The 27,402-nt window shown below is 42.5% G+C and overlaps 1 protein-coding gene across 6 annotated transcripts in view; it reads left to right on the forward strand.

Moving 5' to 3' along the window:
- The window catches only part of F8 (coagulation factor VIII), an 82,077-nt gene that overhangs the window by 6,000 nt on the left and 48,675 nt on the right, over positions 1-27,402 (forward strand). For 2 of the 6 annotated variants that reach the window (XM_083484588.1, XM_083484589.1), the window contains exons 3-4: positions 24,625-24,725; positions 26,782-26,904. In XM_083484588.1, the coding sequence (XP_083340714.1) occupies positions 24,722-24,725; positions 26,782-26,904 (127 nt within the window). In that variant the 5' untranslated portion in view covers positions 24,625-24,721. Of the gene's footprint in view, positions 1-3,864; positions 4,232-19,774; positions 19,795-20,479; positions 20,501-20,618; positions 20,972-24,624; positions 24,726-26,781; positions 26,905-27,402 lie in introns of those variants that run through there. The other 4 variants (XM_083484587.1, XM_083484592.1, XM_083484591.1 and 1 more) reach the window with 4 other exon arrangements.

Consider the following 27,402-nt stretch of genomic DNA (forward strand, 5'->3'; position numbering starts at 1 on the left):
CTTTGTGTGGTTTGGCAGGTGACTTCTCAGTTTTCTTGCTTTTAGCAAAGGAAACCCACACAGCTCAAATGCATACCCTCTAAAGTTTCACAAATGAAGGTTTTTTTTATATAGACTGCAACACCTTATGCAGGTGTTGCAGGCTGGAAGAAGCCCTTTCCATAGTGCGAAGCAGTGAGTTTTCCCAGAAAGGTCCGGTGGCAGTACTCAGCCAGGTCAGGCACTGGCCAAGGGCTGAGGCAGCTGCTCAGAAGGACCCCTCATTATCTCACCATTGTTTGTTACCATCCCCCTGCCCAGTAGGGAAACTCCAAAGTGGTTTTACCCAGCAATAGTTGAATCGCTCCTTCAATTAGAGCTGTGTAGCTGCCCTTTGAACAGCACCAGGTAGCTGTCATTTTAAATTTCCCACAGTGCTCTGAAGTGCTACCATGGTGGGTTCTCCAGGGCATTTTGGGAAATTTAACATAGTAGGCTTGAAGTTGCCCATAGCGCAGGCGCCGAGACAGGTGTTGGTGCCAATCAACTCTCCCAGGTGCACAAGGATGGGTGCTGATGCCTGCCCGTGACTCATTCGTTTCAAATTTAAAGAATCAGTGTCTGGGGCAACCACCACTCGGGAGTTAGTCATTGCTAAAGTCTTCTCTGTCTTATGTGTTAGTCATATCAGTTTCCTTTGCCATGTGCTGACTTCTAAATAAGAACGACTTTTCCTTTCTCTGAAAATGTATCAGCCATCAATGGATGCAGCTATATTTATTACAGGATTGTTGGAGCAACATGATGTAACGACTAGCATCCTCCCTGTGAGGGATAAGCTACAGCATTTGGGGCTTTTGAATTTGGGGTGAGGGAGGCGACTCAGGAGAGGAGAGGAATCACCGAGGTTTATAAAATTATGCATGGTGTGGGGAAAGTGGTCAGAGAGAGAGAAGTTCTTTGCCCTCTCTCAAAATACTTGAGTTTATCCAATAAATCTGACTGGAAGAAGATTTAGGACAGATATATTTATTTATGTTGTCCAGGGGTAGGGAACCTTTTTTACATAGTGGGCAAGATTGAAAAGCACCTTAAAAGAGGGGGGATTTTTCTTAAGTTGGGGCAGGTAGTACAATACTGTGTCTGAAATGAACGATAAGTAGGTCTTTGATCCCCCTCACTGACCTTGCCCTGTGTTTCTCCTTTGCTTGAGAAGCCAAGATCCTCGCCATCATTTTCCTGCCTGTTATGCTTCATAGTACTCCAAAAATACTTTGAGACAAGCAACTGTTTTTTAAAACAGTCATTTTAATATAAAAATATATATAAAGAGGATTTGCATAAAACATTTTGGTGAATCATCTCGCATTAGCCCTTTCCTAGGCTGGAGGAAGAGGACTTGTTTTGACCATGAAAAAAGTTAGTAGACATTTCTGGGGGAAATTCCTCCATTCTCATCTCTCTTTGTTAGAAAACTGACTCAGAAAAACCTGTTAATTCCAGACTCACCACAGATGTTTTCTATGGGGGAAGCTATGTGCTATACATGCACTTTAAATTTATGGTGTGGATGTGATGAACTTGTTTAGGGTGCTAGAAATGGTAGCTCTGTGAGGAGTAAACTACGGTTCCCAGGATTCTTTGTGGGAAGCCATGTGCTTTTAATGAGCTTTAGGTGTACAGTGTGGATAAAGGTCAAAGACAAGGGGATGACATTCACTGCAATTAGTAATGGCTTTTAAAAACATAAATAGCTTTTGAATGCAGGTGAGGGGGAGAGCTGGACTGGGAACCTGAAGAGACTAGGAAGCTTTAACCCTGCTGAACTTTTGAACTGGATCAACAGTATAATAATCCCATAAGTCAGGGTAGACATGCCATAAGACTGGAAGGATAAAAAAAAATTCTTGAGGTGGTGACAGAAGCTTCATAAGAATGCGGATGCCCATGCCACTGCTGTAGTGGGGAACCTGTGGGCCTCCAGATGTTGTTGCACTCCAGCTCCCATCAGCCCCAGCCAGCAAAAGTCAATGAACAGAGATTATGGGAGTTGTAGTCCAGTAGCATATGGGATGCCACAGGTTCCCCACCCCTGCACTAGGGGAAAAGAGTTCCAATTGTTTTAAAGGTAAGGCCTCCCCCAACCCCAGCCCTAATTATGCTGCTGAGATGTAGAAAACATGTGTGTGAAGAAACCAGGAGTGGTTTTTTGTGCAAGTGTGAGCTCAGTTATGGTGCTGACAACGAATACCAGGCCTGAGCATTTGCACCATGTTCCTTGGTTCTAAGAGAAGATTGCCCACTCTTCTCTTTTGCACCTGGCTATGGCTTTCAAGCAGGGACGCGGGTGGCGCTGTGGGTAAAACCTCAGCGCCTAGGACTTGCCGATCGCATGGTCGGCGGTTCGAATCCCCATGGCGGGGTGTGCTCCCACTGCTCGGTCCCAGCGCCTGCCCACCTAGCAGTTCGAAAGCACCCCCGGGTGCAAGTAGATAAATAGGAACCGCTTATTAGCGGGAAGGTAAACGGCGTTTCCGTGTGCGGCTCTGGCTCGCCAGAGTAGCTTCGTCACGCTGGCTATATGACCCGGAAGTGTCTGCGGACAGCGCTGGCTCCCGGGATCTAGAGTGAGATGAGCGCACAACCCTAGAGTCTGTCAATACTGGCCCGTATGGGCAGGGGTACCTTTACCTTTACCTTTATGGCTTTCAAAGAGGTTCAGTGTGGACTTTGTTACCACTTTGATGTCTTTTGTGAAGCAGATGAACAAACAACGTGCAGTGGTACCTCGGGTTACATATGCTTCAGGTTGCATACGCTTCAGGTTACAGACTCCGCTAACCCAGAAATAGTGCTTCAGATTAAGAACTTTGCTTCAGGATGAGAACAGAAATTGCGTGGCAGCAGCGCGACAGCAGCAGGAGACCCCATTAGCTAAAGTGGTGCTTCAGGTTAAGAACAGTTTCAGGTTAAGAACTGACCTCCGGAACGAATTAAGTACGTAACCAGAGGTGCCACTCTATGATGCCACTTATCCCAGAGAAGCATGACTTATTTGGCAACCTCTATGACAGATGATTTCACTTGACTAATTGGTCAGAATCAGGCTACCTTCACCCAAGCCAGTTTAACAAGGTGATGTTCCTGTTTTTTTCTTTTATAACGTTATGTCCCCTGCTTTGCTTGGTACTAGCCTCAGTTTTCAAGGAAGCCATTTTGGTGACTGTTCTTGATTGTTTTTCTTTTATATGTCTCATGTTATTGTAATATGATTTGCACATGATGTTGTCCTTTTAAAGTTTTTATAATTAAAGTTATTGAGAGAGAGGTTCTGTAACCTACTTGCAAGTTGCAGCAGTCAGCCAGATTGTTCAGTGGAGGACACAATGAATTTCATAGGCAAACAGACTCTGGCAATGGCAGATCAGGTTCCTTTGAGAGAGTCTTCACCCCCAATCATACTTGATCCCATTAGCCAGCCTGCCACAGCTTGCTCTTCAGACTGGGTCATGTGGAACCTTCAGAACACATTGAGAAATGTTCTTATGATTTTGTTTGTTTGTAAAGGGATAAGATAAAATAGTGGAGGACAGATCTGTCCATGGCTATTGGCTAGCAGAACTACTGTCTGTTGTGATAGTATACTTCTGCATATCAGATGCAAGGAGAAGAAACAAGAAGGATGGCTGGTTCATCCTTGCAGACTCACAAGGGCTGGCTGCTGTTGGAGAAAGATGCATTAGATGAGTCTTGGCCTTGTCTATCAGAGCCAATTCTTAACCTAATCCTGGATCTGGTGTTCCGACAGCGAATAAGAGGTTAAACTTTGCTCAACCTTTCCCCCCCTTTGGCTTTTCCCCTCTCCATCCTGTTGCTCTCCACCCAGTGTTGCTCACTCAAACATCCCAGCACACTGAAAGTCTGTGTGTGTGACCATGATTCCCTATCCGGTCGCATATTGAAAACTTGTTAGAGCTTCGCCCAAACCTGCATTCACTTTCCTCGTTGAGGATGGCGCATGCTAAATAGGTCAGGCAACCATCACCTACCTCCTCCTAGATTTCTCCTTGAATTGGAACTGCCTCTGCCTCTGGAGTCTCTTCGACACACACTAGACCATGCAGAGGCTGCCCTTGTGCAGCTGCATCGCCATCCTGTGGTGCCTCTTTGAGCAGAGCATTGGCATCACCAGAAGATATTACATCGGAGCAGTGGAGACAGACTGGGACTATGTGCCTGGCAGCCAGAAGGGGTAAAGATAGTCCATTTGTCATCCGTAGTTGCTTCCCTGTTTCTCTATGTTTATATGCTGTGGTGATGTTGGCTGTGTATGTACCATACCTTCAGATCACATTCAACCCCCACCCCATACGCACAAAAAAAGAATCCTGGGAACTGACCTTTCCCAGAACTACAATTCTCAATGCCCTTAAACTACAGTTCCCAGGATTCTGTGGGTGCTTTGAATGTCTTTTAATGGTATGGTGCTTATCTAGCTATTGCAAAGGGATTTTAGACTCTGGGCTTAGTGGCCTTACTGTGCAGTGCAGACCTTTCCACATTTTGCATGTTGGTGACACACTTTTTAGATGTGCATCATTTCGTGACACAATAGTTCAGTTTTACTAGCAAACCGGAGATTAAACTAACCCCTTTCCATTCCTGGGAGGAGCATGAGGAGCGTTCGCATGACACCATTACACACTGCAGCCGACACACAAGCATGTCGCGACATACAGGTTGGAAAGCTCTGGTGTAGGTGCTCTTTAGATGGCAATGTCTGTCCCCTTCAAAATGTGAGAAGCCATCCCTGCTGCATGGAGGGTGTGTGTGTTTTTGTTCATTCAGCTTCATGGGACCCTGGACCTCTGCCCCAGAGCTCTGCTCTGATGGCAGCAACAGGGTAGATGTGCAGGGTGTCTGTCTGTATCTAAATTTGCCAGCTCAGTTTTCCTATGATTTTGCTAGTAGCATTTTGCTGGCCTGACAAGTGAAGCTTCATTCTGGCAGGCAGTCCCTGGCATCACTCGTTAAAACGGTCAAGCGGAACCTGTGGCCTTCCAGGTGTTGCTGGATTCCAGTTCCCGCCATTTCAGCATGTCAGGTATTAATTTTTAGCCTTGGGTTGCCACATTTCGTAAGTGTCTTGGCCTGAACCTTTAAGAGCAGCTTAACACACATAATGTTAGCAGGTGGAGTCCTCCCCCCATTATTTTCCCCCATGCAATGAAAGGTTGCATGCAATGTCTGTTTGTCAGGATTCTGTTCAAAGTAGAGGAGTGGTGTCAGCAAAAATTTTTTGGCAATCCTGTAGTCTGTGAATTCTGTAAGGTAGTTCAAGCAGTGCCTTTGAGAACTAATGGCATATGCAAGACTGGCTGGGGGGCAGACAGGGCACGGGGGGGGGGCGGATTTGAAGAAGAACTAAACTGGATCATCAAAGGATTCAGCTCTGGAACCCATACGTTGGGGAGTGTATATATTGTGTTACAGTGGACGCTTGGGTTGCAAACGTGATCTGTGCGGGAGGCACGTTCGTAACCTGCAGTGTTCGCAACCCGCAGTGCCGTGTCTGCGCACGTGTGGGTTGCAATTTAGCGCATGCATGAGCGCTGAAACTTGGAGGTAACCCGTTCCGGTACTTCCAGTTTTGGCGCAGTGCACAACCCGAAAACGCACAACCTGAAGCGTCTGTAACCCGAGGCATGACTGTATTACATTGTGATGAAAATTTCAGCACTGTGAGAATCTTAGTTTTCTTTAAAAAAAAAGAAAAAGAAGAAATCTCTAGCTCTCACAAGTGTGGAGATAAGTAGGGAAGTGTGAAAGCAACACTGGGCAAAGCTGGGGGAGAAGAAGAGTAGGCTCTCTGGTGCTCACAATTAGCAGTAAAAGAAATGACAGAAAAGAAGCAAACATATACAAATTTGATTATATTTGCATAATTTACGGGATTATCATCCGATTAAAGAAATGCATCCTATACATGTCTACTCAGAAGAGTTCAGTGGGACTACTCAGTGTGTTCAATGGGACTTTCTTGCAGGTACGGTGAGTGAGTGAGTATTAACTTCACTTACCTAGAAATAGGTTCAGTTAAATTCAACAGGACTTGCTTCTCTTTTTTTCTTTTAGAAGATATTTATTAAAATTTTCAAGATATTACAAAATGAAAAAAAGAAAAAAGAAAGAAAAATACAAAATAAAAAATAAAAAACAGTTAAAAACAACTCAATCTTTCCATTATTTATTTTTCATGAGCTTGTTTCCCGGACCTCCTCGCGCCTCCCTTTTTTTGTATTCCAGTTCAGTTTGTTAGTTCAGCAAATCCTTCCCCTCTTTGTTTATCCTAGTCTTTAATCTTAAAATATTGTAACATTAAATTTTTACCTATTAGTAATCCATTTTTCATATTCCCTTATAGTATTACAGCTAAAAACCACTTAATTTCTATCCAACATCATTCTAACATTCATTAATTTTACAATATTTCTGTAAATAGTCTTTAAACTTTTTCCAATCTTCTTCCACCAACTCTTCTCCCTGGTCTCGGATTCTGCCAGTCATTTCTGCCAATTCCATATAGTCCATCACCTTCATCTGCCATTCTTCCAGGGTGGGTAAATCTTGTGTCTTCCAGTACTTTGCAATAAGTATTCTTGCTGCTGTTGTGGCGTACATAAAGAAAGTTCTATCCTTCTTTGACACCAATTGGCCGACTATGCCCAGGAGAAAGGCCTCTGGTTTCTTCAGGAAGGTATATTTAAATACCTTTTTCATTTCATTATATATCATCTCCCAGAAAGCCTTAATCCTTGGGCACGTCCACCAAAGGTGAAAGAATGTACCTTCAGTTTCTTTACATTTCCAACATTTATTGTCGGGCAAGTGATAGATTTTTGCAAGCTTGACTGGTGTCATGTACCACCTGTATATTATTTTCATAATATTCTCTCTTAAAGCATTACATGCCATAAACTTCATACCTGTGGTCCATAACTGTTCCCAGTCAGCCATCATAATGTTATGTCCAACATCTTGTGCCCATTTAATCATAGCAGATTTCACCGTTTCATCCTGAGTATTCCATTTCAACAGCAAGTTATATACATCCTTGACAAAATCTTAGTTTTGGAATCCAACAGTTCTGTTTCCAATTTTGATTTTTCCACCTGGAATCCAATTTTTTTGTCCAAATTGTATGCCTCCATTATTTGATAATAATGAAGCCAATCTCGCACTTTGTTTTTTAATTTTTCAAAACTCTGCAATTTCAATTTGTCTCCCTCTTGTTCCAAAATTTCCCAATATTTCGGCCATTTGGCCTCCATATTGAGCTTTTTCTGAGCCTTCGCTTCCATCGGTGACAACCACCTTGGGGTTTTATTTTCAAATAAATCCTTATATCTTATCCAGACATTAAACAATGCTTTCCTGACAATGTGATTTTTGAATGCTTTATGTGCTTTGACCTTGTCATACCATAAATATGCATGCCATCCAAATACATTATTAAAGCCTTCTAAGTCCAAGATGTCTGTGTTTTCAAGAAGCCGCCATTCTTTCAACCAGCAAAAGGCTGCTGATTCATAATAAAGTTTAAGGTCTGGCAGGGCAAATCCGCCTCTTTCCTTTGCATCCGTTAATATTTTAAATTTTATTCTAGGCTTCTTGCCCTGCCAGACAAATCTAGAGATATCTCTCTGCCACTTCTTGAAACAGTCCATTTTGTCCAAAATTTGCAATGTTTGAAACAAAAATAACATTCTAGGCAATACATTCATTTTTATCGCAGCAATACGGCCTAGCAGTGAAAGCTTCAAATTTGACCAAATTTCCAAGTATTTTTTCACTTCCGTCCAACATTTTTCGTAATTGTCTTTAAATAAGTTCCCATTTTTAGCTGTCATATTAATCCCAAGGTATTTCACTTTCTTAACCACTGTTAAACCTGTCTCATTCTGAAACCTTTCTCTTTCAATCGCCAACAGGACTTGCTTCTCAGTAGAAGCAGCTACGTGGGTTTCAGACTGCTTATTTTATACCAAAACAATAGTTTTGAAGAGAGAGAAAAACATACTTGGGCGGTGCTTGTACCATTGCAGTAGGCATGGTCAGAATAAAGCATTTCCTCCTCCGAAATGAAAATGAAGGGAGAATGCCTCTTCTAAGGTGACACCCAATATCTGAAATTTAGTTAATTTATATCCCACCTTTCCTCCATGGAGCCCAAAGTGGCATATAAGGTTCTCCTGCCACCCCATTATTTTCCTCACAACAACCCTGTGAGGTAGGTTGAGCTGAGGCAAAGTAACTGGCTCAAAGTCACCCAGTGAGCTTCATGGCTAAATGGGGTTTTGAATCCTGGTCTCCCAGGTCCTAGACTAACACTCTAATTATTACACCACACTGGCTTTTTAAACTTTATAAACATACTCATTTCTTACAGCTTGTGTGCATTTAACTTGTGTGCATTAAGCTTAACAATTAAAAAAAGGAATGGGGTCGGAAAGGGGCAGGATTCTGGAAAAAAATACCTTGGCAATCCCACCCACTGTTGAACCCTATGGGCTTTGTCTATGGTGGAATCTACACACATATTAAAAATGCTGTGAAAATGCCTTCTTTTAAAAAGTTTTGAAAAATACATTGAATTTTGCATAGTTCACTGTCGTCCTCTAGTGTCACATTTTTATATTGCACTTTACAACGTTGTATTTGCAGCTGTATAGCTGAATCCTATGTGTGATTTTGTCTTTAGGTGTGATCCTAAGAACATAACCCAGCTTAAGTTGTAACCCAGCCTACTATATTCATGTTTAAAAACCACATTGACATTAAAATGAACAGTATGGTTATTTGTGGGTGCCTGATTCACACAGGTCTCATAATGTTGCTGTTTTTGGCACAGAACATAGACATATATTTATTTAACACATTTTGTGCCGCTGGAAAGGCTTTCAGAGGCTTATACAGATCAGTAAGAAAATCCATGCCCTCAGGCTTACTGTCCTGGCTCTTATCCCAAATGCTATCACAGAGACTCTTAAGGGTGAATAAGAAAGAAAGCTTGCAACTTTACAGATCAGCCTATAGGCAGAGATTTCCTAAGGCATGACTAGAGAGTTCAGAAACAGCATCAGGTGTCAGAGATGGGAAGTGAGCAAGGCCAGCCCACCCATTAAGGAAGGTGAGGTGACCGCCTCAGGTGGCAGAATTCACAGGGGCAGCGGATCCTGATGTCACCCTTTCTTCCCTGGTGGGGAGGTGGTGCCATTTTGTGTCTCTCGTCAGGTGCTTAAATGTATCAAGAGCTTCAAAGATATCTCGACAAACAATCACAACACTCCCGGCATTAAAAAGGCGAGACGTGGCTTGTTTACTCGTGGGACTCTTTCTTACTGCAAGTCTGATGCATCTGGAGGCTCACGTTTCTCTGAGAGGTGTGAGCCTGTTCCCAGTAGCTGAGGTGGTATTGGGTTCTCAGCAATGAGATGGAGTTCAGAGAGCCAGTGTGACTGCCTCTCCGCCCCCAACCTCTAAAGGCAAAATAACAGGGTCTCTGTCATCCCTCTTGGGCTACTCCTTCCATATCCTACTCTTCTTCCTCATCTTGCAGCAGCTACTGACTCAGTTCTGAAACAGGCAGGGCCACAGGACTCATGACACTTACAATACAGTGGTGCCCCGCAAGACGAATGCCTCGCAAGATGAAAAACCCGATACGAAAGGGGTTTCCATTTTTCGATGCGCTTCGCAAGACGATTTTCCCTATGGGCTTGCTTCGCAAGACGAAAATGTCTTGCGAGTGTTCCGATTTTTTTCCGCTTTCCCCCTCTTTTTCTAAGCCGCTAAGCCGCTAATAGCCTTTTAGCCGCTAAGCCGCTAATAGCCTTTTAGCCGCTAAGCCGCTAAGCCTTTAATAGCCGCTAAACCGCTAATAGCACTAAGCCGCTAAGCCGCTAATAGGGTTGCTTCGCAAGATGAAAAAACCGCTAGACAAAGAGACTCGCGGAACGGATTATTTTCGTCTTGCGAGGCACCACTGTATTCATTTAAAGCACATGACTTCCCCCAAAGAATCCTGGGAACTTTAGTGCTATCCTGGGGGACTAAAGGGGCTGGAAATTGTCACTTAGTGATGCATAAGCTACAGTTCCCCAGGATTCTTTGGGAGCAGTCATGTGCTTTAAATGCACTTCAAATATATGGCGTGTATGGTTCCCTTTTATCACATACACAGCCCAAGAAGACAACAACAAGAATCCACCAACAGCATATGAATCAATATGGCTAACCTGATTAATAAGCACCCACCCACCCTACTCACACATGAAAATTAAGTTCACCACAGCCATCACAAACAAACAACCACACCCTAGGCCAACCCCAACCTCTCTCACCACCAAAGAAACAAGTGAATAGTGAAGAGAACCCGCGCAAGTGACACTGACACAAAACCCCACACATACACTAAGTAGAATAGAAGCATTGCCACCTGACCCCACCCCACTCACCATTCCCCCCTCCACCTCTTTCCCCCTTTTACAGTGGTACCCGGGTTACAGACTCTTCAGGTTACAGACTCCGCTAACCCAGAAATAGTACCTCGGGTTAAGAACTTTGCTTCAGGATGAGAACAGAAATCGTGCAGCGGCTGCAGCAGGAGGCCCCATTAACTAAAGTGGTACTTCAGGTTAAGAACAGTTTCAATTAAGAACGAATTAAGTTCTTAACCCGAGGTACCACTGTATTCCGAATGTAACACTAATGTCTCAACAAATGAAACTGATCTGTAGAAAATGAAACTTGGGGGGGGGGGAGACATTGCACATACAGTTGTAAACCAAGAAATCTTTAATTAAAATACGTTTTTTAAAAATACATGACACAGAAGGGAAAGGGATTGGGAGGGAGGCAAGGAAAATCAAAGTCAAGGTGCTTCCAGATAGTCACAGTTTTGTGCGAGCAGTTCAAGTGCATGGCAGAACTTTAGATTTGTGCATTTTTAAGTGAAGTGAAGCACTTTGTAGCCCTTGCACGACAACCCCTTTTATCTGGGGGCGGGGGGACAGTCACCCTGGTAACAGAAAGATGTGTGAATGACACCCTGCAAGCGAAGCAGGATGAATGCTCACCGTTGTATAACTGACCCTTAAACAAAGCAGAATACAGTACACACTCAGTAAAAGTGGGGCATAATTTAACCTCTGTGTAAGCTTTGTGCAAATCAGGATGAATGCTTAATACACAAGTTATTTAAAGCTACAATTCATATACAGTGGTACCTCGGGTTAAGTACTTAATTCGTTCCGGTGGTCCGTACTTAACCTGAAACTGTTCTTAACCTGAAGCACCACTTTAGCTAATGGGGCCTCCTGCTGCCGCTGCGCCGCCAGAGCACGATTTCTGTTCTCATCCTGAAGCAAAGTTCTTAACCTGAGGTAATATTTCTGGGTTAGCGGAGTCTGTAACTTGAAGCGTATGTAACCTGAAGCATATGTAACCCGAGGTACCACTGTAAAGGCCAGATGGAATTGTGACAGACAGATCAGATAAACTGGTGGAATAGCTGCCGCTAGGGATTTTGGTAATTTAGGGACTGTAAAATGCACCTGGTCTCTCAACAGGTACAAAAACAGCCCAGTTTTGTTTTTCTCTCTCTGCACTGCAGCCAGATGGTATAGAGTCTACGCAAGTTATGAGGGAAGAATTGGATTCAGTTTAAAGACAAGCCCACCTAAGTAATATGAGAACCTAAGCACAGCCATCTTTCAAAATTTCCCAAATTTTCAAAACTTTTCCAAATTTTGCAGTGCAGTTCTTCAGCCAAGCAATGTGTAGAAAAATGCATATATTGCGGTAAGGTCTGCAATACAAATTATTAGGAAATATGACATACAAAATCGCATTGCATGCTTTGTGAAAAATGAGCATACTAAGCAAAATTGCAAACAAATGTGTGCATTAGAAGAAATGTACACTAAAATGCTGGTGAATTTTTGTGAGGGCTTTTAATTTGTTTCAAACTGACGTGGAAATGTGGAGAACTGAAGACTGGAGAAATGAGAAATGGATATGGATGGCTTTGCTCACACTTGTTCTATCCCTTCCCTACCACATTGACTTCCACTGCTCAAAGGCCTCCTCATGTGCAGCCAGGGGTGCCAACTTGAATAAATGGGGGGGGGGGTAAGCCCCACCCCACATCAATCACATGTTGTGGCACACAAACATGATGTGGCACACATTTGAATGGCAATGCTCATCAACTTTGGAGGGACCCAGCCCCCTCAAATACTTTATTTGGGGGGGATGAAGCCTGAAGACCCCTTAGCCTCTAGGAGTTGGCTCCTATGTGCATGGTACAGTTGCTCCTTGCCCTTGTGAGAAGAGGGAGAGGAATGAACTGCTCTGAGCTTGAAAGTTCCAGCTCCTACTTCCTAGGCAAGGAGGGCCAGGGTGTGATGGGAAACTTCAATACAATGGCAGGGCCTGTTTGTTTTGGCATCTCAAGAGAAACTTTACAGACCAAATGTGCCTAATGACTCTTGAGTGTTCCAGGCAAAGAATTTGTCATGTTATCTCTGTGCCGTAGCTAAGAGTCCCCACCCAAAAAGCTAGGGCTGACCCTGGGAAGTAGGAAAACTCTCGATGAAACAGCTTTGGGATTTTTTCCTCCCTTGATCCGAGCATCTTTTTGGTGTTTGGTTCTGAGAGCTCTCATCGCCTTCCCTTCTGCTTTGTCTTTTGTGTTCGGGATGCTGATGGCAGCACAAGATCATTTGTAGCTTTTCAAGTAAGGCAGTTTTCCCTGAAGGGCTGGATTCTCAGTTTGGTTAGAGCTCTGCTTTGGTGGGAGCAGCACTGTTTGTATTGTGCAAAATTAGACTTGATATCCACAGTTCCACTTGCTTGTTTTCCCAGTTGCTCCTAAATTCCGGATTTCCTTGGCCAGCCTGAGTCACCCCAAAGGAATATGATCAGTGACCTTTCTGGCCTGCCAAGTCCATTCTCCGCAGGTCAACACTTCTTGTCCTCTAATGGATGCTCAGTGTGAGCCTCCAAACATTGCAGATAACACTGGTGATAAGACAGTAATAACAGGGTTTCAATATCTGTTTCCCTTATAGCGCGACTCTTTCTTTCCTTACATAAACATGTTGGCTCTGTGGGAAAGCATGTGCCAATGATGATCCTTTTCCATCAACAGAGAAACTTAATTTTTTTTTAAAAAAAGTAATGGGACAAAGATACTTGCATAGATATTGTTGTCTTTGACTTCAAAGACAACAAAGCACAGCAGCAACCAGTAAGGAAGGATGGAAAATCTGATTGTTTGCTTCTAAAGGTGAATATGCCTAATTCACACTTTCTAAAGCAATATGCATTTTTTAAAATAAAATGATGTACCGTTGCTACAGTGGTGCCTTGGTTCTCAAACTTAATCTGTTCTGGAAGTCCGTTCCAAAAACAAAGCGTTCCAAAACCAAGGCGTGCTTTCCCATAGAAAGCAATGCAAAACGGATTTATCTGTTCCAGACTTTTAAAAACAACCCTTAAAACAGCAATTTAACATGAATTTTACTATCTAACGAGACCACTGATCCATAAAATGAAAGCAATAAGCAATGTACTGTACTATAAAATAAATAAGACAGCATTGTAGATGATAAAATTTAAAATTATTATTTTTTCTTATCTGCACTTATGATAGTCATTGTTCGGATGGGGGGCTTTTATCCATTTCCACAGCCACACAATCAATCAATCAATCAATCAATCAGTAGCTGAACTGGGTTTCACACAGTCACAAAAACAAATTAACTGAAAAAGCCTCAAAAAAAAAAAAAAAGCAAAAACAAAAGCACCAAACTTAATCCGTTCTGGAAGTCCGTTTGACTTCCAAAATGTTTGAAAACCAAGGCACAACTTCTCATTGGTGGAGGCACCCTGGAAACAATAGCCAACAGCTGCACCAGACATTAAACTTCCAAAAAACGTTCAAAAACCGGAACACTTTTCGGCATTTGGGAACCAAGGCGTTTGAGAACTAAGGTACCACTGTATTTAACTCCTGAGAAGCTATTTAGAATGCAAAAATATCCAAAATACTTGTTGGAAATGTAAAGAACATGAAGGGACATTTTACCATGCTTAGTGGACATATAAAAAAGAAGAAAAATGGATACAGTGGTGCCTCGCAAGACGAAAATAATTTGTTCCGTGAGCCTTTTCGTCTTGCGATGTTTTTTGTCTTGCGAAGCATGGTCCGTCGCAACTGCGCCTCTTCAAGCGGCTTTAAAAAAAAAGTGCAAGACGTTTCCGTCTTGCGAAGCAAGCCCATAGGGAAATTCGTCTAGCGAAGCAACGCAAAACCGAAAAACCCTTTCGTCTAGCGAGTTTTTCGTCTTGCGAGGCATTCGTCTTGCGGGGCACCACTGTACAAATATATTTTGATATGGAGAATTTTGAAGATGAACTTTCAACTGAAACCAGAATTCTTCCTGCTGGGACTTATGGATATACAGTTAGAAAATGACTATGAAATTTTTTTCCAATATATGATTACAGCAGCAATACTTTTATAAGCACAAATATAGAACAACTCACAGTTACCAAGAATGGAGGAATGGTTACAGTGGTACCTCAGGTTGAGTACTTAATTCATTCCGGAGGTCCGTACTTAACCTGAAACTGTTCTTAACCTGAAGCACCACTTTAGCTAATGGGGCCTCCTGCTGCTGCCGCGCCACCACCACACGGTTTCTGTTCTCATCCTGAAGCAAAGTTCTTAACCTGAAGCACTATTTCTGAGTTAGCAGAGTCTGTAACCTGAAGCATATGTAACCTGAGGTACCACTGTATTATAATTATTAGACTTAATGAAATTGATGTGCTGAATCAGAGAACAGTCACTGTTAACATTTACAAAAGATTGAAAATCTCTCTTAGACATTTTGTGTGAAAAAGAAAAAGAAATAATGACATTTGGCTTTGAAAGCTAAAGATAATGTTGGTTTATAGAGAGTAGTTGTGCTGTGTGCTATATTGGAGCAGATGACTTGAATAATGTTTTTCAATAGCTGACAAATGAAGAATAAGAAGTTATTTAGTTTCTTATTTCTCTGTCTTTTAATTCTATATTTCTCTCTCTCTTTCTATCCCTCTCTTCTCCCTTATTTTTCTCTGGATTTAATTTTAGTTGGGATAAAAAATGATATTTGTATCTCTTTATAAAACCTAATAACATTTATTTAAACGAAAACAAAACAATATGCAATCCAAGCAAATTTTGAAATGTAATTTCCTAACCTAGTAATGTGCACATTACACATACACACAACACACATACGATGGTAAAGTGTGCATATATATTAGTAGGAAATGACATGCAAAAATGTATTAGGGAATTTTATTTTATTTTTACAGAAAAGTATATATTAGGCAAAATTACATACAATATTGTGTGCTTTAGGATAAATTCACACTAAAATGAAATATATGTTAATGAGGCTTTTTAAAAAAGCAAACTGATGTGGAAATGTAGAGCACTGAATTTAAGATTTGAAAAATAAGATCAGGTTTCAAATGCCCACTAAGCCATGTGCGGTGAACCAAGCCCTCTTAACTACTGGCTAATTTTTGCTTTTTTTGAGAAGAAAACTCTGGTACCTGGAGACTTAGGGAAGTTAAATAGGAAAAAAATAATTTATTTTACAGAACAAAGTTGGTAAAACAAAAGATGTGTCAGGAGATAGAATACTTTCAGAAAACAGTAAACTATAAAAATGGTGAATTCACTTGATGTTATGGGTGCCTAAACAAGGTGGTAAATCCACATCTTATCTTCAGTTACTTCAGTTCATTAAACTTAATTGCATAGTTGTTACCGCTTAATACTTTGGTTCTTAAACAAGGTGGTACTTTCTGTCAGTTTCCCAGCCTTCTATAAATGAGGCTCATGAGGCTCCCCTATAGTATTACAGAGCCATGGGGGCACCACATTCCTCCAACTGGTTTGGGATGATTTTTTTTCCAGAAGATCACTTCCCTTCTGGCTGAAATGAGACCCAAGTAGGGTTTTCGCTTGTCTGTATACTTTTACAAAGACACTAATCACTGTCTTTCAAACTAAGCTCAGAGACTTCCTTCTCTGGCTACAGATATTTTCCTCAGAGTGGATTTTGCACATACACTCTGCTGAACACCAGCTGAACACCAGAACTAAAACTTTCAACTCTTTTCTCTTTTCCCCTCCCAATTTGCTGTCTCCACCCTCTACTCTGGCTAGCTGTAAGTGCAGCCAATCGGAGTGAAACTAAAGCTCAGTGCATTGACGCACTGTATTACCAAACGCTAGCTGAGTTTTTCGCCACATGTTCCACCCTTCAAGATCATTGCAAAATGGGAGGTTATCTCAAACCTCTCCTGAGCAGTGGGTGAGCATACAGGTACCAGACCATTTTGCACATTTTCAAAATTGCAGTTATTTAAAAAATCACACATTGCAATATCAGTTTCCATTATTAACACCAGCAATTCAAGGCAAATCTCTGTGTTCTTGTCATTTACCCTTGGTCCACACAAAATCCGACTGTGCTGTCCAGGTTCAGTTGCTCTCCTACCCACTCCCCTCCCCCAGTGCAAACATGTCTACCCCGGGTGCCAACAACCTCAGCTTCGCTGCTGACCCCAGAACCAGGACCACAGCTTGCCCGAATTTGGGAAGGACAAAAGGGTTCTAGGAGCCTGTCAAGAGTCCTGGAGCTTCCTTTCCAGAAGCAGATGCCTCAGTTAAATGCAACATGGGATTGAGAGCGGTGCTGGCTGTTTCTCTGCACATGGTGCCAGAGCTGATGTGGTGCAAAATTGATAAGATTCATTTGGGCGTGCCAAATTGTTCTCACAGAGGAGTCAATTTTGTGAAAGATTACAGTGTGTGTCCATGTCGTCTGGCTTCAGGAGGGTGGAGCGAGGGCTCTGGGATGATGCCAGAGCCCTAGCACCTCCCCCCCCCCCCCAGTTGGAAACCTAGTAAGTGCTTGCCCATCTTTGGAAAAGAGGGAAGGCTAGAGCCCTGGCTCTTCCTTCCCAGACAAGATCCATAACTGAGAAGATCCATTTGTGAGTGACAAATCATTGGCCTCAAATGATTACCAAAGTCCATCCATATTAGCTGTCTTGCGCAGGAATGAATAAATGGAGAATGGCTTTCCTTCACTCTGCATTTATTTATTTACTTCCCTGTGCCACAAAGCTGCTGCTTATCCCATGGGAAAAAAAGACTGATTATTTACTTCTGAATTAAAAATAATAATAAACATTGCCCAGTTATTTAAACCTTGTTCTTCCCTTTTCCCCTTCTGCGTTTCTGTATACGCATTTGTGTGTCTGTGTCTTCTACGTGTCTAATAGAGAAGATTCTCTTTCATTTGATATCTATGCTACTAATTACTTCTACAGCTTGAATTTTAGAGAACGTGTGCTAATTAAAAATAAAAAAATCTGTACTTTAAAATAAGAGTGGTAACAATATGTTACAGGTAAATAAATATTTATAAGTTTAGGACCTCTAAGTAATAGCAGTTGCCTGGACATTACCCCGACCGACCATACACAGTTGCATCCTTATTTCAGACATTGTGCTACATTGCGGTGTTTAGCTGGTGACATATCACGATGTCGAGGTGGCTCAAAATCGGACTTTGCACAGGACGCCATTTTGTAAACAATTTCCAAGTGCCGTCCATTTTGTGTGCCTTTGGAGAGGGAGGAGCAAGTTCCTTGAAATGATGCCAGAGCCTGGAACTGCCTTCCCCAAGCCGGAAACCTAGTAAGTGCTTGCCCATCTTTGGAAAGGAGGGACGGGTTCTAAAACCTTGCCTAGAGCTTGCGCAGTTTTCACACACACACACACACACCCGCAGCCGGAAAAACCTCACATGATTGCAGCTTTGAACAAGTGTCTCTATGTCTGTCTCTGTGCTGGGAAAGCACAGCGCTTGGCACTGTAAGCTTTTTCTGCCTCACCTTTGCAAAGCCCCACATGTTTTTCACCAATCCTGCCTATAGCCAGCAAACCGCCCACCCCCCCACTTAGAAACCACCCTGGGGTTATTTACTTCTGAGTTGAAGATAATAAATATTGCCCTGTTGTTTAAGACTCTTTCTTCCCTGTGTCTCCCATGTATCTATTAGGGACCATTTGCACACCTTTCCGTTGATATCTATGTTACTGATTACTTCTGCCGCTTTAATGTTAGAGAAGGGGTTTAATTTTAAAATGATCTCTACTATAAAATAACAGTGATAACAATACGTTAAAGGCAAGTAAATATAAGTGTCAGACCTGTAAGTAGTAGCCGTTGTCAGGACATAACCCATTTGCCTCTACATAATTCCATCCTTATTTCAGACATGGTTCTATATTGGTATATCACAATGTTTAGCTGGTGACAAATCACGATGCTGATAACCAGACATCGTCCAGTCCTGTTGCCGCCCCTTTCCTTTGTGACCTATGTTTATTTAGGATGCTTATTTCAGTCTGCCAACTCCCATGAGCACAGAACCTCATTTATGATATAATAAATTGCATGCAGCACCTGGTTTTTTTTTTGCTTCTTGAGGTACTTAACGCTGTTTCGAGTCCATTAGTGCTATTCTCATTTTTACATAGAGCCATGCTATTTAATTCATCCAAAAGTCTGAGGTGGTGCAAAATTGAGAAAATCCACCTGGGGGCGCCAAGTGGTCTCATATAGGGCACCATTTTGTAAACAATTTCAAAGTGCCGTCCATTTTATCTGGCTCCTGAGAGGGCAGAGCTCCTGGGTGCTGTCAGAGCCCTGGCACCACCTTCCCGAAGCCGGAAACCTTCCCCATCTTTGGGAAGAAGGGAAGGGCTCTAGGACCCTGTTGCCAGAGCCAGAGTTCTGGCAGTTCTCCTGCACAGTGCCCCTAATATTGAAGATCCATTTGGGGACAACGGAAACCTTAAATGATTGCAACTTTGTGGAGGTGTTTCTGTGCCAGGAATAAATAAAAGGAGAGTCGGTTACCTCCACACTCCATTTATTTATTACTTAAGCCCTTTCTGCCTTGCCTCCCCAAACATGGGCATAGCGGGGGGGGGGGGGCAGTTCTCCACATCAAGTAAATCAATAAAAATACTTAACTGAGGTTCTGCCCCCCTCCCAACATGAAGCCTTATGCCCCTAACATAAATCCTGACTACACCTATGTCTCCAAAGCCCCAATTTTTTCTGCCCCCCATTTTCAGCCAACCCCCAGCCCCCTTAGAAGCTGCCCTGGGCTTCTAAGTTAAAAATACAATAATAAACCTTGAAGCATTATTTAAGATGTGTTCATTCCTTCTCCCCTTCTGTGTGCATGTGTGCAGTTCTGTATCTGTGTCTCACACTTGTCTATTAGGGACCATTCTCTCACCTGTCCTTTGATATCTATTCTACTAATTATTTCTGCAGCTTGAATTTTACAGGAAGTGTGCTAATTTAAAAAATGATCTATACTATAATAAATAACACTTTCAGACTTCTAATCAGTAGCAGTTGCCCGGACATTACTCCATTCACTTCTACATAGTTCTATCCTTATTTCAGACATCACACTATATATTGCGATGTTGACATATCACGATGTCAAGGTGGCCCAAAATCGGACTTTGCACAGGGCGCCATTTTGTAAACAATTTCAAACTGTCGTCCATTTTGTGTGCCTTTGGAGAGGGCGGTGCAAGTTCTTTGAAATGATGCCAGAACCTGGAACTGCCTTCTCCAAGCCGGAAGCCTAGTAAGTGCTTGCCCATTTTTGGGAAGGAGGGACGGGCCCTAGCTCTTCCTTCCCAGAGCCTGCAGTTTTCCTGCACATCATGGATATTTAGCAAGTGAAATCTCCGGATATCTCCCAGCTCTACGTTTATGTAGGGTAGCCACTTCATTCTGTCAACCTCCATGCCTTTTCAAGAAGCAGGACCTCATTTATGAACCTCATTGCATGTATGACCCACTTTTCTTGGGGTGTGTGGTATTCTTCCTGGCGTACTTAATGCTGTTTCTAGTCCATTATTGTGATTCTCGTTGTTACACAGAGCTGTGTTATTACAGTCACTCAGAAATCCTAAATGCACCTCTAGCGATTGGAACCCTGGGACAAAAATGCATAATGCCTGTAACCCCCCCAACTGGTTCCCCAGCAAGATAGAGGGCTGCGTGCCCCACTTTGGAAAGGCAGGTGAGGGTTCCAGCAGCGTCCCAAAGCCCTCTGCCCCCTTTCCCAAAGCCCTGTAAATGTTTGTTCAGCTTTGGGATGGACAGAAAGGGCTCTAGGACCCTGCAGAGCTGTGGAGCTTCCTTCCTAGAGCCAGGCGCCTTGCTTAGCTGCAGTGCAGGATCCGGCAGTTTTCCTGTACAGGGCACCCGAGCTGAGGTAGTATAAAATGAAAAGATTCATAATTGAGAAGATCCACTTGGAGACCCCAAATATTGGCCTCACACAGGTTTGTGCCATTTTATGAAAGATTACAAAGTCTGCCCATTTTGTCTAGCTTTGAGAGGGCGGAGCTAGGGCCCTGGGAGTCCCGGCACCACCTTCCCAAAGCTGGTAAGTGCTTTCCCATCATTGGGAAGGAGGGAAGGGCTCTAGGACCCGCCAGAGCCCTGGATCTTCCTTCCCAGATCCAGAGCAGTGTCAGCAGTTTAGCATGCCAGCAGTTTTCTTGCACAGGGCACCAAGCCTGGGGTGGCAGAAAATCAAGAAGATCTGTTTGGGGGCAGAGACCCAGAATTTCCTTACAGAGCTGGAGCAGGGTGCGGAGCAGAGTTGGCACAAAATTGAGAAGATCCACTTGAGGAGAGCGCCCATACTTCCTGCCAGAGTGATGCCTGCAGTTTTCCTGCACATGGCGCCAAGCCTGAAGTACCCCAAAACTGAGAAGATCAATTTCGGGGTAACAAATACTGGAAGCCTAGTAAGTGGTTGCCCAGCTTTGGGATGGAGGGAAGGACCTGCAAGCTGATATGCTGCACAAGACGTACTGAAGGCTCTGATGTCCTTTCCCTATTTTTCTTTATTCCAAGAGGTCCAGATATTGGTGTCTCATGGGCTAGCTGGTGTATTTCCAGCCTGTACTTTCTGGGAATCACTATCTTCTTGTTTCCCAGAGGGCAGTACACTTCCTCTTCCTAGACACCCGGTACAATCTCTGTTCAATAATTTCAAGTATGCAGGGAGCCTCCACAGTTACTTTGTTCCTCCTGGAGTTGGTGGCTGGGTGGGAAATGGAAGCAGTACGCATGCACATTCAGTTGCCAAAGGCGTCCATGTCACCTAGGAGATTGCAGCCACAGAGATAAGAAAAATTAGTTGCCTGGTGAAGTCACTTCCTGGTTTGCATGGCAAAGCTGGGGTTTTTTCAACAGAGTCCAGGGACAGAAGCGCACAGCTTTATTGAGGGAGCACCTGGTGTTGCAATTTTGCACTCTCTACAGTTTTACGCCTGCACTGCTGCTAGGAATTCCATATAATCCCTGTTTATATATTTTTAAACTCTCCAGATCTGTAAAACATTGGCTGGTTTCTCAGGCTGGCTTAGCTCTGAGCAGAGTTTGTGGGCTGATTTGTGACAGGCTCTGCCTTTCTAATAAACTCAACATTTTTGACAGAAGTTGATATTTTAGCTTTCTCTAATTTTGCACAGTGATTTCTTGTGTGTCTCTTTTCCTGGCACTGAAAACAAATTAACTTTCCCATTCTATTTTGTTTGGTTTTTGGTGTCTCAAACCTTTCTTTTCCTGAAGGTTCGTGAGAATAACAACTCTCCCATGTCCCCTTTTATCTTGTCCAGGAAATCTGCTGCTTCCATCACTGTTTGCAGCTTTTTATCCCTCAAAAGCCAAATAAAGTTCGAGAGAACATGTTTAAAGAACTGCTTCAGTTTTTCAAATGTCTGAACTGTACATCCCTCAACCCATCTATTTAAGGCTCTATCTAGGAGGCAACCTAACTGGGCGTACATTTCACCAGTTTCCTTTTAATATCTCTTATTGTTTTTCTGCTCTGTTCAACAATGAGCACAAATCATATCCTCACTCTTTCCTTAAAGAGTAAACAATCTGAGGTTTCTTTATTTCTCGTCTCTGAGTAAACCTCACTGAGACTGCCACATATCAGTGGATGCAAATATATTGTCCTGGCTTCATCTAGAACCTCCAAATCTTTACAAGTTCTCTTAGAACTAAACAAAAAAACCTTCCACGTCATCTCTTTTCTGATATTGTGGAAATTTCTTTTGTTCCACTAAGGTAACTTCCCCGCTTCTCTGTGGTACTGGTAACTCTACCCTTCAGGTGCCTCTCTTGCATTTTAAGATTGTACATTCCTTTTTCATGTTTCTCTTTATCCTGCTATAGTGACATTTCTTTCTCTGTATTTTGGCAAACTGAATCTGCTGTTCTCCTTGAAGCCTGGCTTGTTCTGCTTGAAGCTGACTTTTCCTTTTTCTGCTTCTGTTTGAATTTTGGCAATTTCAAGTTTTGTTTTCCTAAATTCTAAATCCTGACTAGAACTTCCTCAGATGCTGCTCCTTCAGACTGAGCTTCTCCCAACTGTCCCCTTTCACTTCTAGAATTTTATGAGGAGGTGCCATTTTCTGACAAGGTTTTCCCCTAATAGAAATATAAAACACCTTATTCTACTTGCGGTTTTTTCATTTCGTATCATGACGTTACCGCCAATGGTGGTGAACCCCCTTAACTACGGGCCAAGTTTTGCTTTTTTGAAAAGAAAACCTGGAGACCTAGGGAAGTTAAAACAGGAAAAGGAGTTTACTGGGATTGATTGGAAAGGAAATTGAAAAAAAGATAAAAACCTCTTTTTATATGCCACAACAGCAGCCAGAAATATGTTAGCTCAGAATTGGAAAACAAACATAATACCGAATATAATGGACTGGCAGGTTAAAATGATGGACAACGCAGAACTGGCCAGACTATCAGGAAAATTAAGAGATCAGGACGAGCAGAAGTTTCAAGAAAATTGGAGTAAATATTTGATGTATATAAGAAACAATTGTAAATCTTTGAAGACACTGGTAGGGTTGGAATAACTCTAACAGCGTGTAGTTGATAATAAGATATATAGAGTACGTGATATTAGAACTTTATTTGATACTTACCAAAGAAATGGAGGGAAGTCAGAGGCATGATAGAGCCTAAGTTAAATATGTAAGCTATATATGTGTAATTTATGAATGTATGTATGTGTACTGAAAATCAATAACAATTTAATTTGCAAAAAAAAAAAAAAAACAGGAAAAGGAGTTTATTTTACAGAACGAAGTTGGTAAGGGGAAAAAAAAGACGTGTCAGGAGATAGAATTCTTTCAGGAAACAATAAAGTATAAATAGGTTAAATTCAGTGGAAGTTAAACTTCTCCTAGCTCCAATTCAGCTTCCCAATTTCTCTTTATGGGATTCTTCTCTTTCCAGAAGATCGCTCCCCCTCTGACTGAAATGAGACCTATGTCAAATGTTCTCCCACAGCTCCGTTTCTCCTGTCCCCAATTCAGCTTCGCAGCGTTCTATTGTCCGTATACTGCTACAAAGACACTAGTCACCAATTTTCAGAATGAAAAACCCTTTTTACCGTGTGTTTTTTTACAACTCAGCACCCTGGTGGAATTCCGCTGCACTGCATCACCAAACTCTTTCTAAGCTTTCTGTCACAACCATGAAACAGCCAGCTTAACAGCTTTCTAAAATCTGTAGGGGGGACTGGGAAAGTTGCAGAGAAACTGATTTAATTCTTTGTATAATTCTTTACAGTGGAAGATGTTGGTCAGCGTAGGGCTTTTTATATTGTTTTTATTTATTTAAAAAAGATTGGGTTACTGTGTAAACAAACAAACAACAACAAAGACCTGGACGTTTTGCAAAATTTAAAAAATCCACCAGGACAAAAATTTTAATCCTGAAAAAGAGGGTGTGTCCTGGAAAAAGAACACATGAAGCATCGTTCCATATTAGGCAATCATGGCTTCCCCCAAAGGAATCCTAGAAACTATTGTATGTTAAGAGTACTGAGGGTTTTTAGGAGACCCCTTATTCACCTTATGGAGCAACAGTTTTCTCAGAGTGGTTTAACAATCAGCCCGTCTTCCCAGGGAACTCTGGGAATGATAACACTGTGAGGTCTTTTAATAACTCTCAGCACCCATAACAAACTGCAGCTCCCAGGGTTATTTGAGGAAAGAAATGATTGTTAAAGTGGTATGATATTGCTTTAAATGAAGCCAGATGTGGCCACAGATAGAAATTGAGAACTTTTTTCCCATTCAAGCAGGTTTTAATTATAATTATTTAATTATGCTGTTTTTAATTATTTTAATCGCTGTTTTTCACTATTACTTTTACATTATTTGGGGGGGGGGGGCGAGCGGGTTACTGTTGAGTGTTTATTTCCTAATTATTGTTTTTCCTTTTTTTGTAAGTAGCTCTGGGTGTTACTGGTGGAAGAGTTGGGCATAAATATAAATTATATAATCTGATAGCTCAGAACTCAAAGCAAATACAGACAGTATAGATTATATCTGTTTAATTTAACCATGCCCCTTTCCTTTTCCAGGGTATTTCCCCCCACGCCAACCACTCGGTACAAGAAAGCCATATATCTGGAATACACAGATTCTACCTTCACACAAACAAAAACCAAGCCTGCTTGGATGGGTAAGCAAAAGGACCTCTTTTTTGTAGAGAGAGGGACTGATTGTTAAACCACTCTGGGAGTCGTAGGATAATAGGGGTCTCCTAACAACTCTAAGCATCCTTAACAAACTACAACTCCCAGGATTCTTTGGGGAAAACCATGACTTTTTAAACTGATATAATACATTTTAAATGTACAGTGCAGATGGGGCCGGACAATGCATAAATTGGAATCAATTATTAATTCCCCAATTTAAATAAAGCACATAAAATGAACATATGAGGAATCTATTCTACACTCTCCAGTTGGAGGCATTGAATTCAATGGTGGGTGGAATTGCCAAAGGCATTTTTCCCTGGACACCCACACCCTTTCTGCCCCCAATTATTATTATTATTATTTTACCAAGCACATTAATGCTGAATGCATAAAACTTAAGTTAAGTGTTACTTGTATTATGGTGGTTTTTGACACATTCGTTTTCTTGCAAACTACTTTGTAGATCATTTGGTGAAGACGTGGGGTATTTATGTTATAGCTGCATGTCTTTATTAAGTAGATTGCTTGCTAATTTAGCATAGAATGGTTGGCTTAGGTATCCCCAAAGGGAGCTACTGATTACAAGACAGGCAGTGAAATGTATCTGTGGATGAGATTGAGATCTGTGAGCTGGCTGTAGAGAATGTGCCCTCTCTTGGAGCTTGTTATCTGTTCCCTTGTAGGAGTATCTCTTCCCACTACGTCAGCTCTGCTACCCACATATTTGCAAATACAGAAATGTCAAAAGCGTTCAGGGCTGTTTCATTCTAAGCAGTGTAAGTGCAAATGGGGCACTGCTTCACCAACCGCAGTCTGTGCTTAGCCCGCCTTTTCTGACTTAAACCAGTCCGGGGGGTGGAGGTGGGGTAACACTGCTTATCAGCTTCATTTGTTAATTCAGGTTTTCCCCATTTGTTCCGATCTACTGCTAAAAAGAGGGCTTTCAATGGTAAGCAGCAGGGCAAGGCAAAACTCACTTGGACACTCGTGCCTAGAAAGTGTGGGTCCAGCACTCGAACCTCTGTTTTCCAGGCACTACACAAGTGGAAGTGTGTACGAGCCTTCAGTAGGCTCATTAGCTCTGGCTCCACTTATGGTTTGGGTGCCCTGCCTTCTGTCTCACAAGTCCCAATGGGCACCAGCAGTGCTGTTTTTCTAGAAAAGGGGGTGCCTGAACTCACCATGAGCGCCTCCCTTGTTCTCTTATAATGGCAATGGCGCCCACATGAGAGGTGCCAGAACTGAGTTCTGGCAAGTTCTGGCTGGGGAGGAAAAAAACCCCTGGCTCCATCTTCAAAGCTGACAGAGGCTGGTTCTTATTGCTCTGCCAACTCTGCCTCTGGAGTTATCAGAAAGCATAGGGTTGCCATACGCCTGGAATTTGCCGGACATAGCTGGAATATAGCAGTCAGAAATAGTATCCAGACGGAAATAGCTGACATGCCTGGGAAAACGTGGATATATGGCATATTGGAAGTTTACAGTTTAGTGAATTTGCAAAAAGAGCAAAACAAAAAACCTCAACTTTGGGCAAAACTATACAAAAAAGCTCTACAACAACTTTTGTATCCGAATTTTCACTTTTTGAAATATAGCAACCCTAAGAAAGCTGTCCAGTGTCACCTCTCTGGGTGTTGTTGGCTGTTACATTAGCTTTCCTGTCCACCTCCTCCACCACCCAAATCATGGAGATGCCAACACAGGCATGAACAGACAGGGATGGTTCAACCTTGTCAGAGAAGTGCTAGGCTGCTTACCCAGTCTAAGGATCAGAACCGCTTGCCGCACTGGTTGTGCCTGCCCCTTTTGCTTATTGCAGGCTTGAAGGGGTGGGGTGGGAGGCTATCATTTTTGGATCGACATCTTTACTTGTGCAGCTGTATATAGGGCACCTGCTGTGCCTTTGAACAGCATTTTGCCTATGTATCACATTGATCTGAGCACTGAACATTTTGGTAAAAACTGCAACCTGAGTTCAAATTCTTAATCGAGTGGGATCCAAGATATTAAGGTTCCCATCCTCGTTCTCCCCTACAGGTCTTCTGGGCCCTACCATCCGAGCAGAAGTTCACGACAAGGTGGTCGTAACCTTTAAGAATCTGGCTTCCCGTCCTTTCAGCATCCACGCCATAGGGGTGTCCTACTGGAAAGCTTCAGAGGGTGAGTTTGATACACACAGAGCACCATGTCCATTCATATTGCACACCCCTTTAACAGAATTTGGTATGGCCCACACATTCTAACACCTGATCCAAGGCTGCCCAATTAGCTTTGTGGCTGATGAGGGATTCAAACCTGTGTTTCTACAGCCATATCCAGATTGGGTTGGTTTTTTTTTACAGATATATTCTGCAACATGGCATTGATGCAATGATTGATTCATTAGTGGTGCATTTATACTGGACCACCCAAACATCATTCATATTAGCTGATCTGCAATGCTTCCCCAGTGTTACTACCTTATTGTAATGGGGAGGAGTCTTGACCTAAATCACAACAAAAGTGGGATAACTCCCCACCTCCCACCACCATCCTGGAACATTTGTTGTGTAAAAAGCTACAGGATTTCAGCTGGAAGTTACAGGAGGCTCACCAGTTGTAAACAAAGCAGTGTGACTGTCCCCAAACTACCGTATTTTTCGCCCCATAGGACGCACC

Source organism: Podarcis liolepis, assembly GCF_965112155.1.
Source record: "Podarcis liolepis genome assembly, chromosome: Z".
Classification (NCBI taxonomy): domain Eukaryota; kingdom Metazoa; phylum Chordata; class Lepidosauria; order Squamata; family Lacertidae; genus Podarcis; species Podarcis liolepis.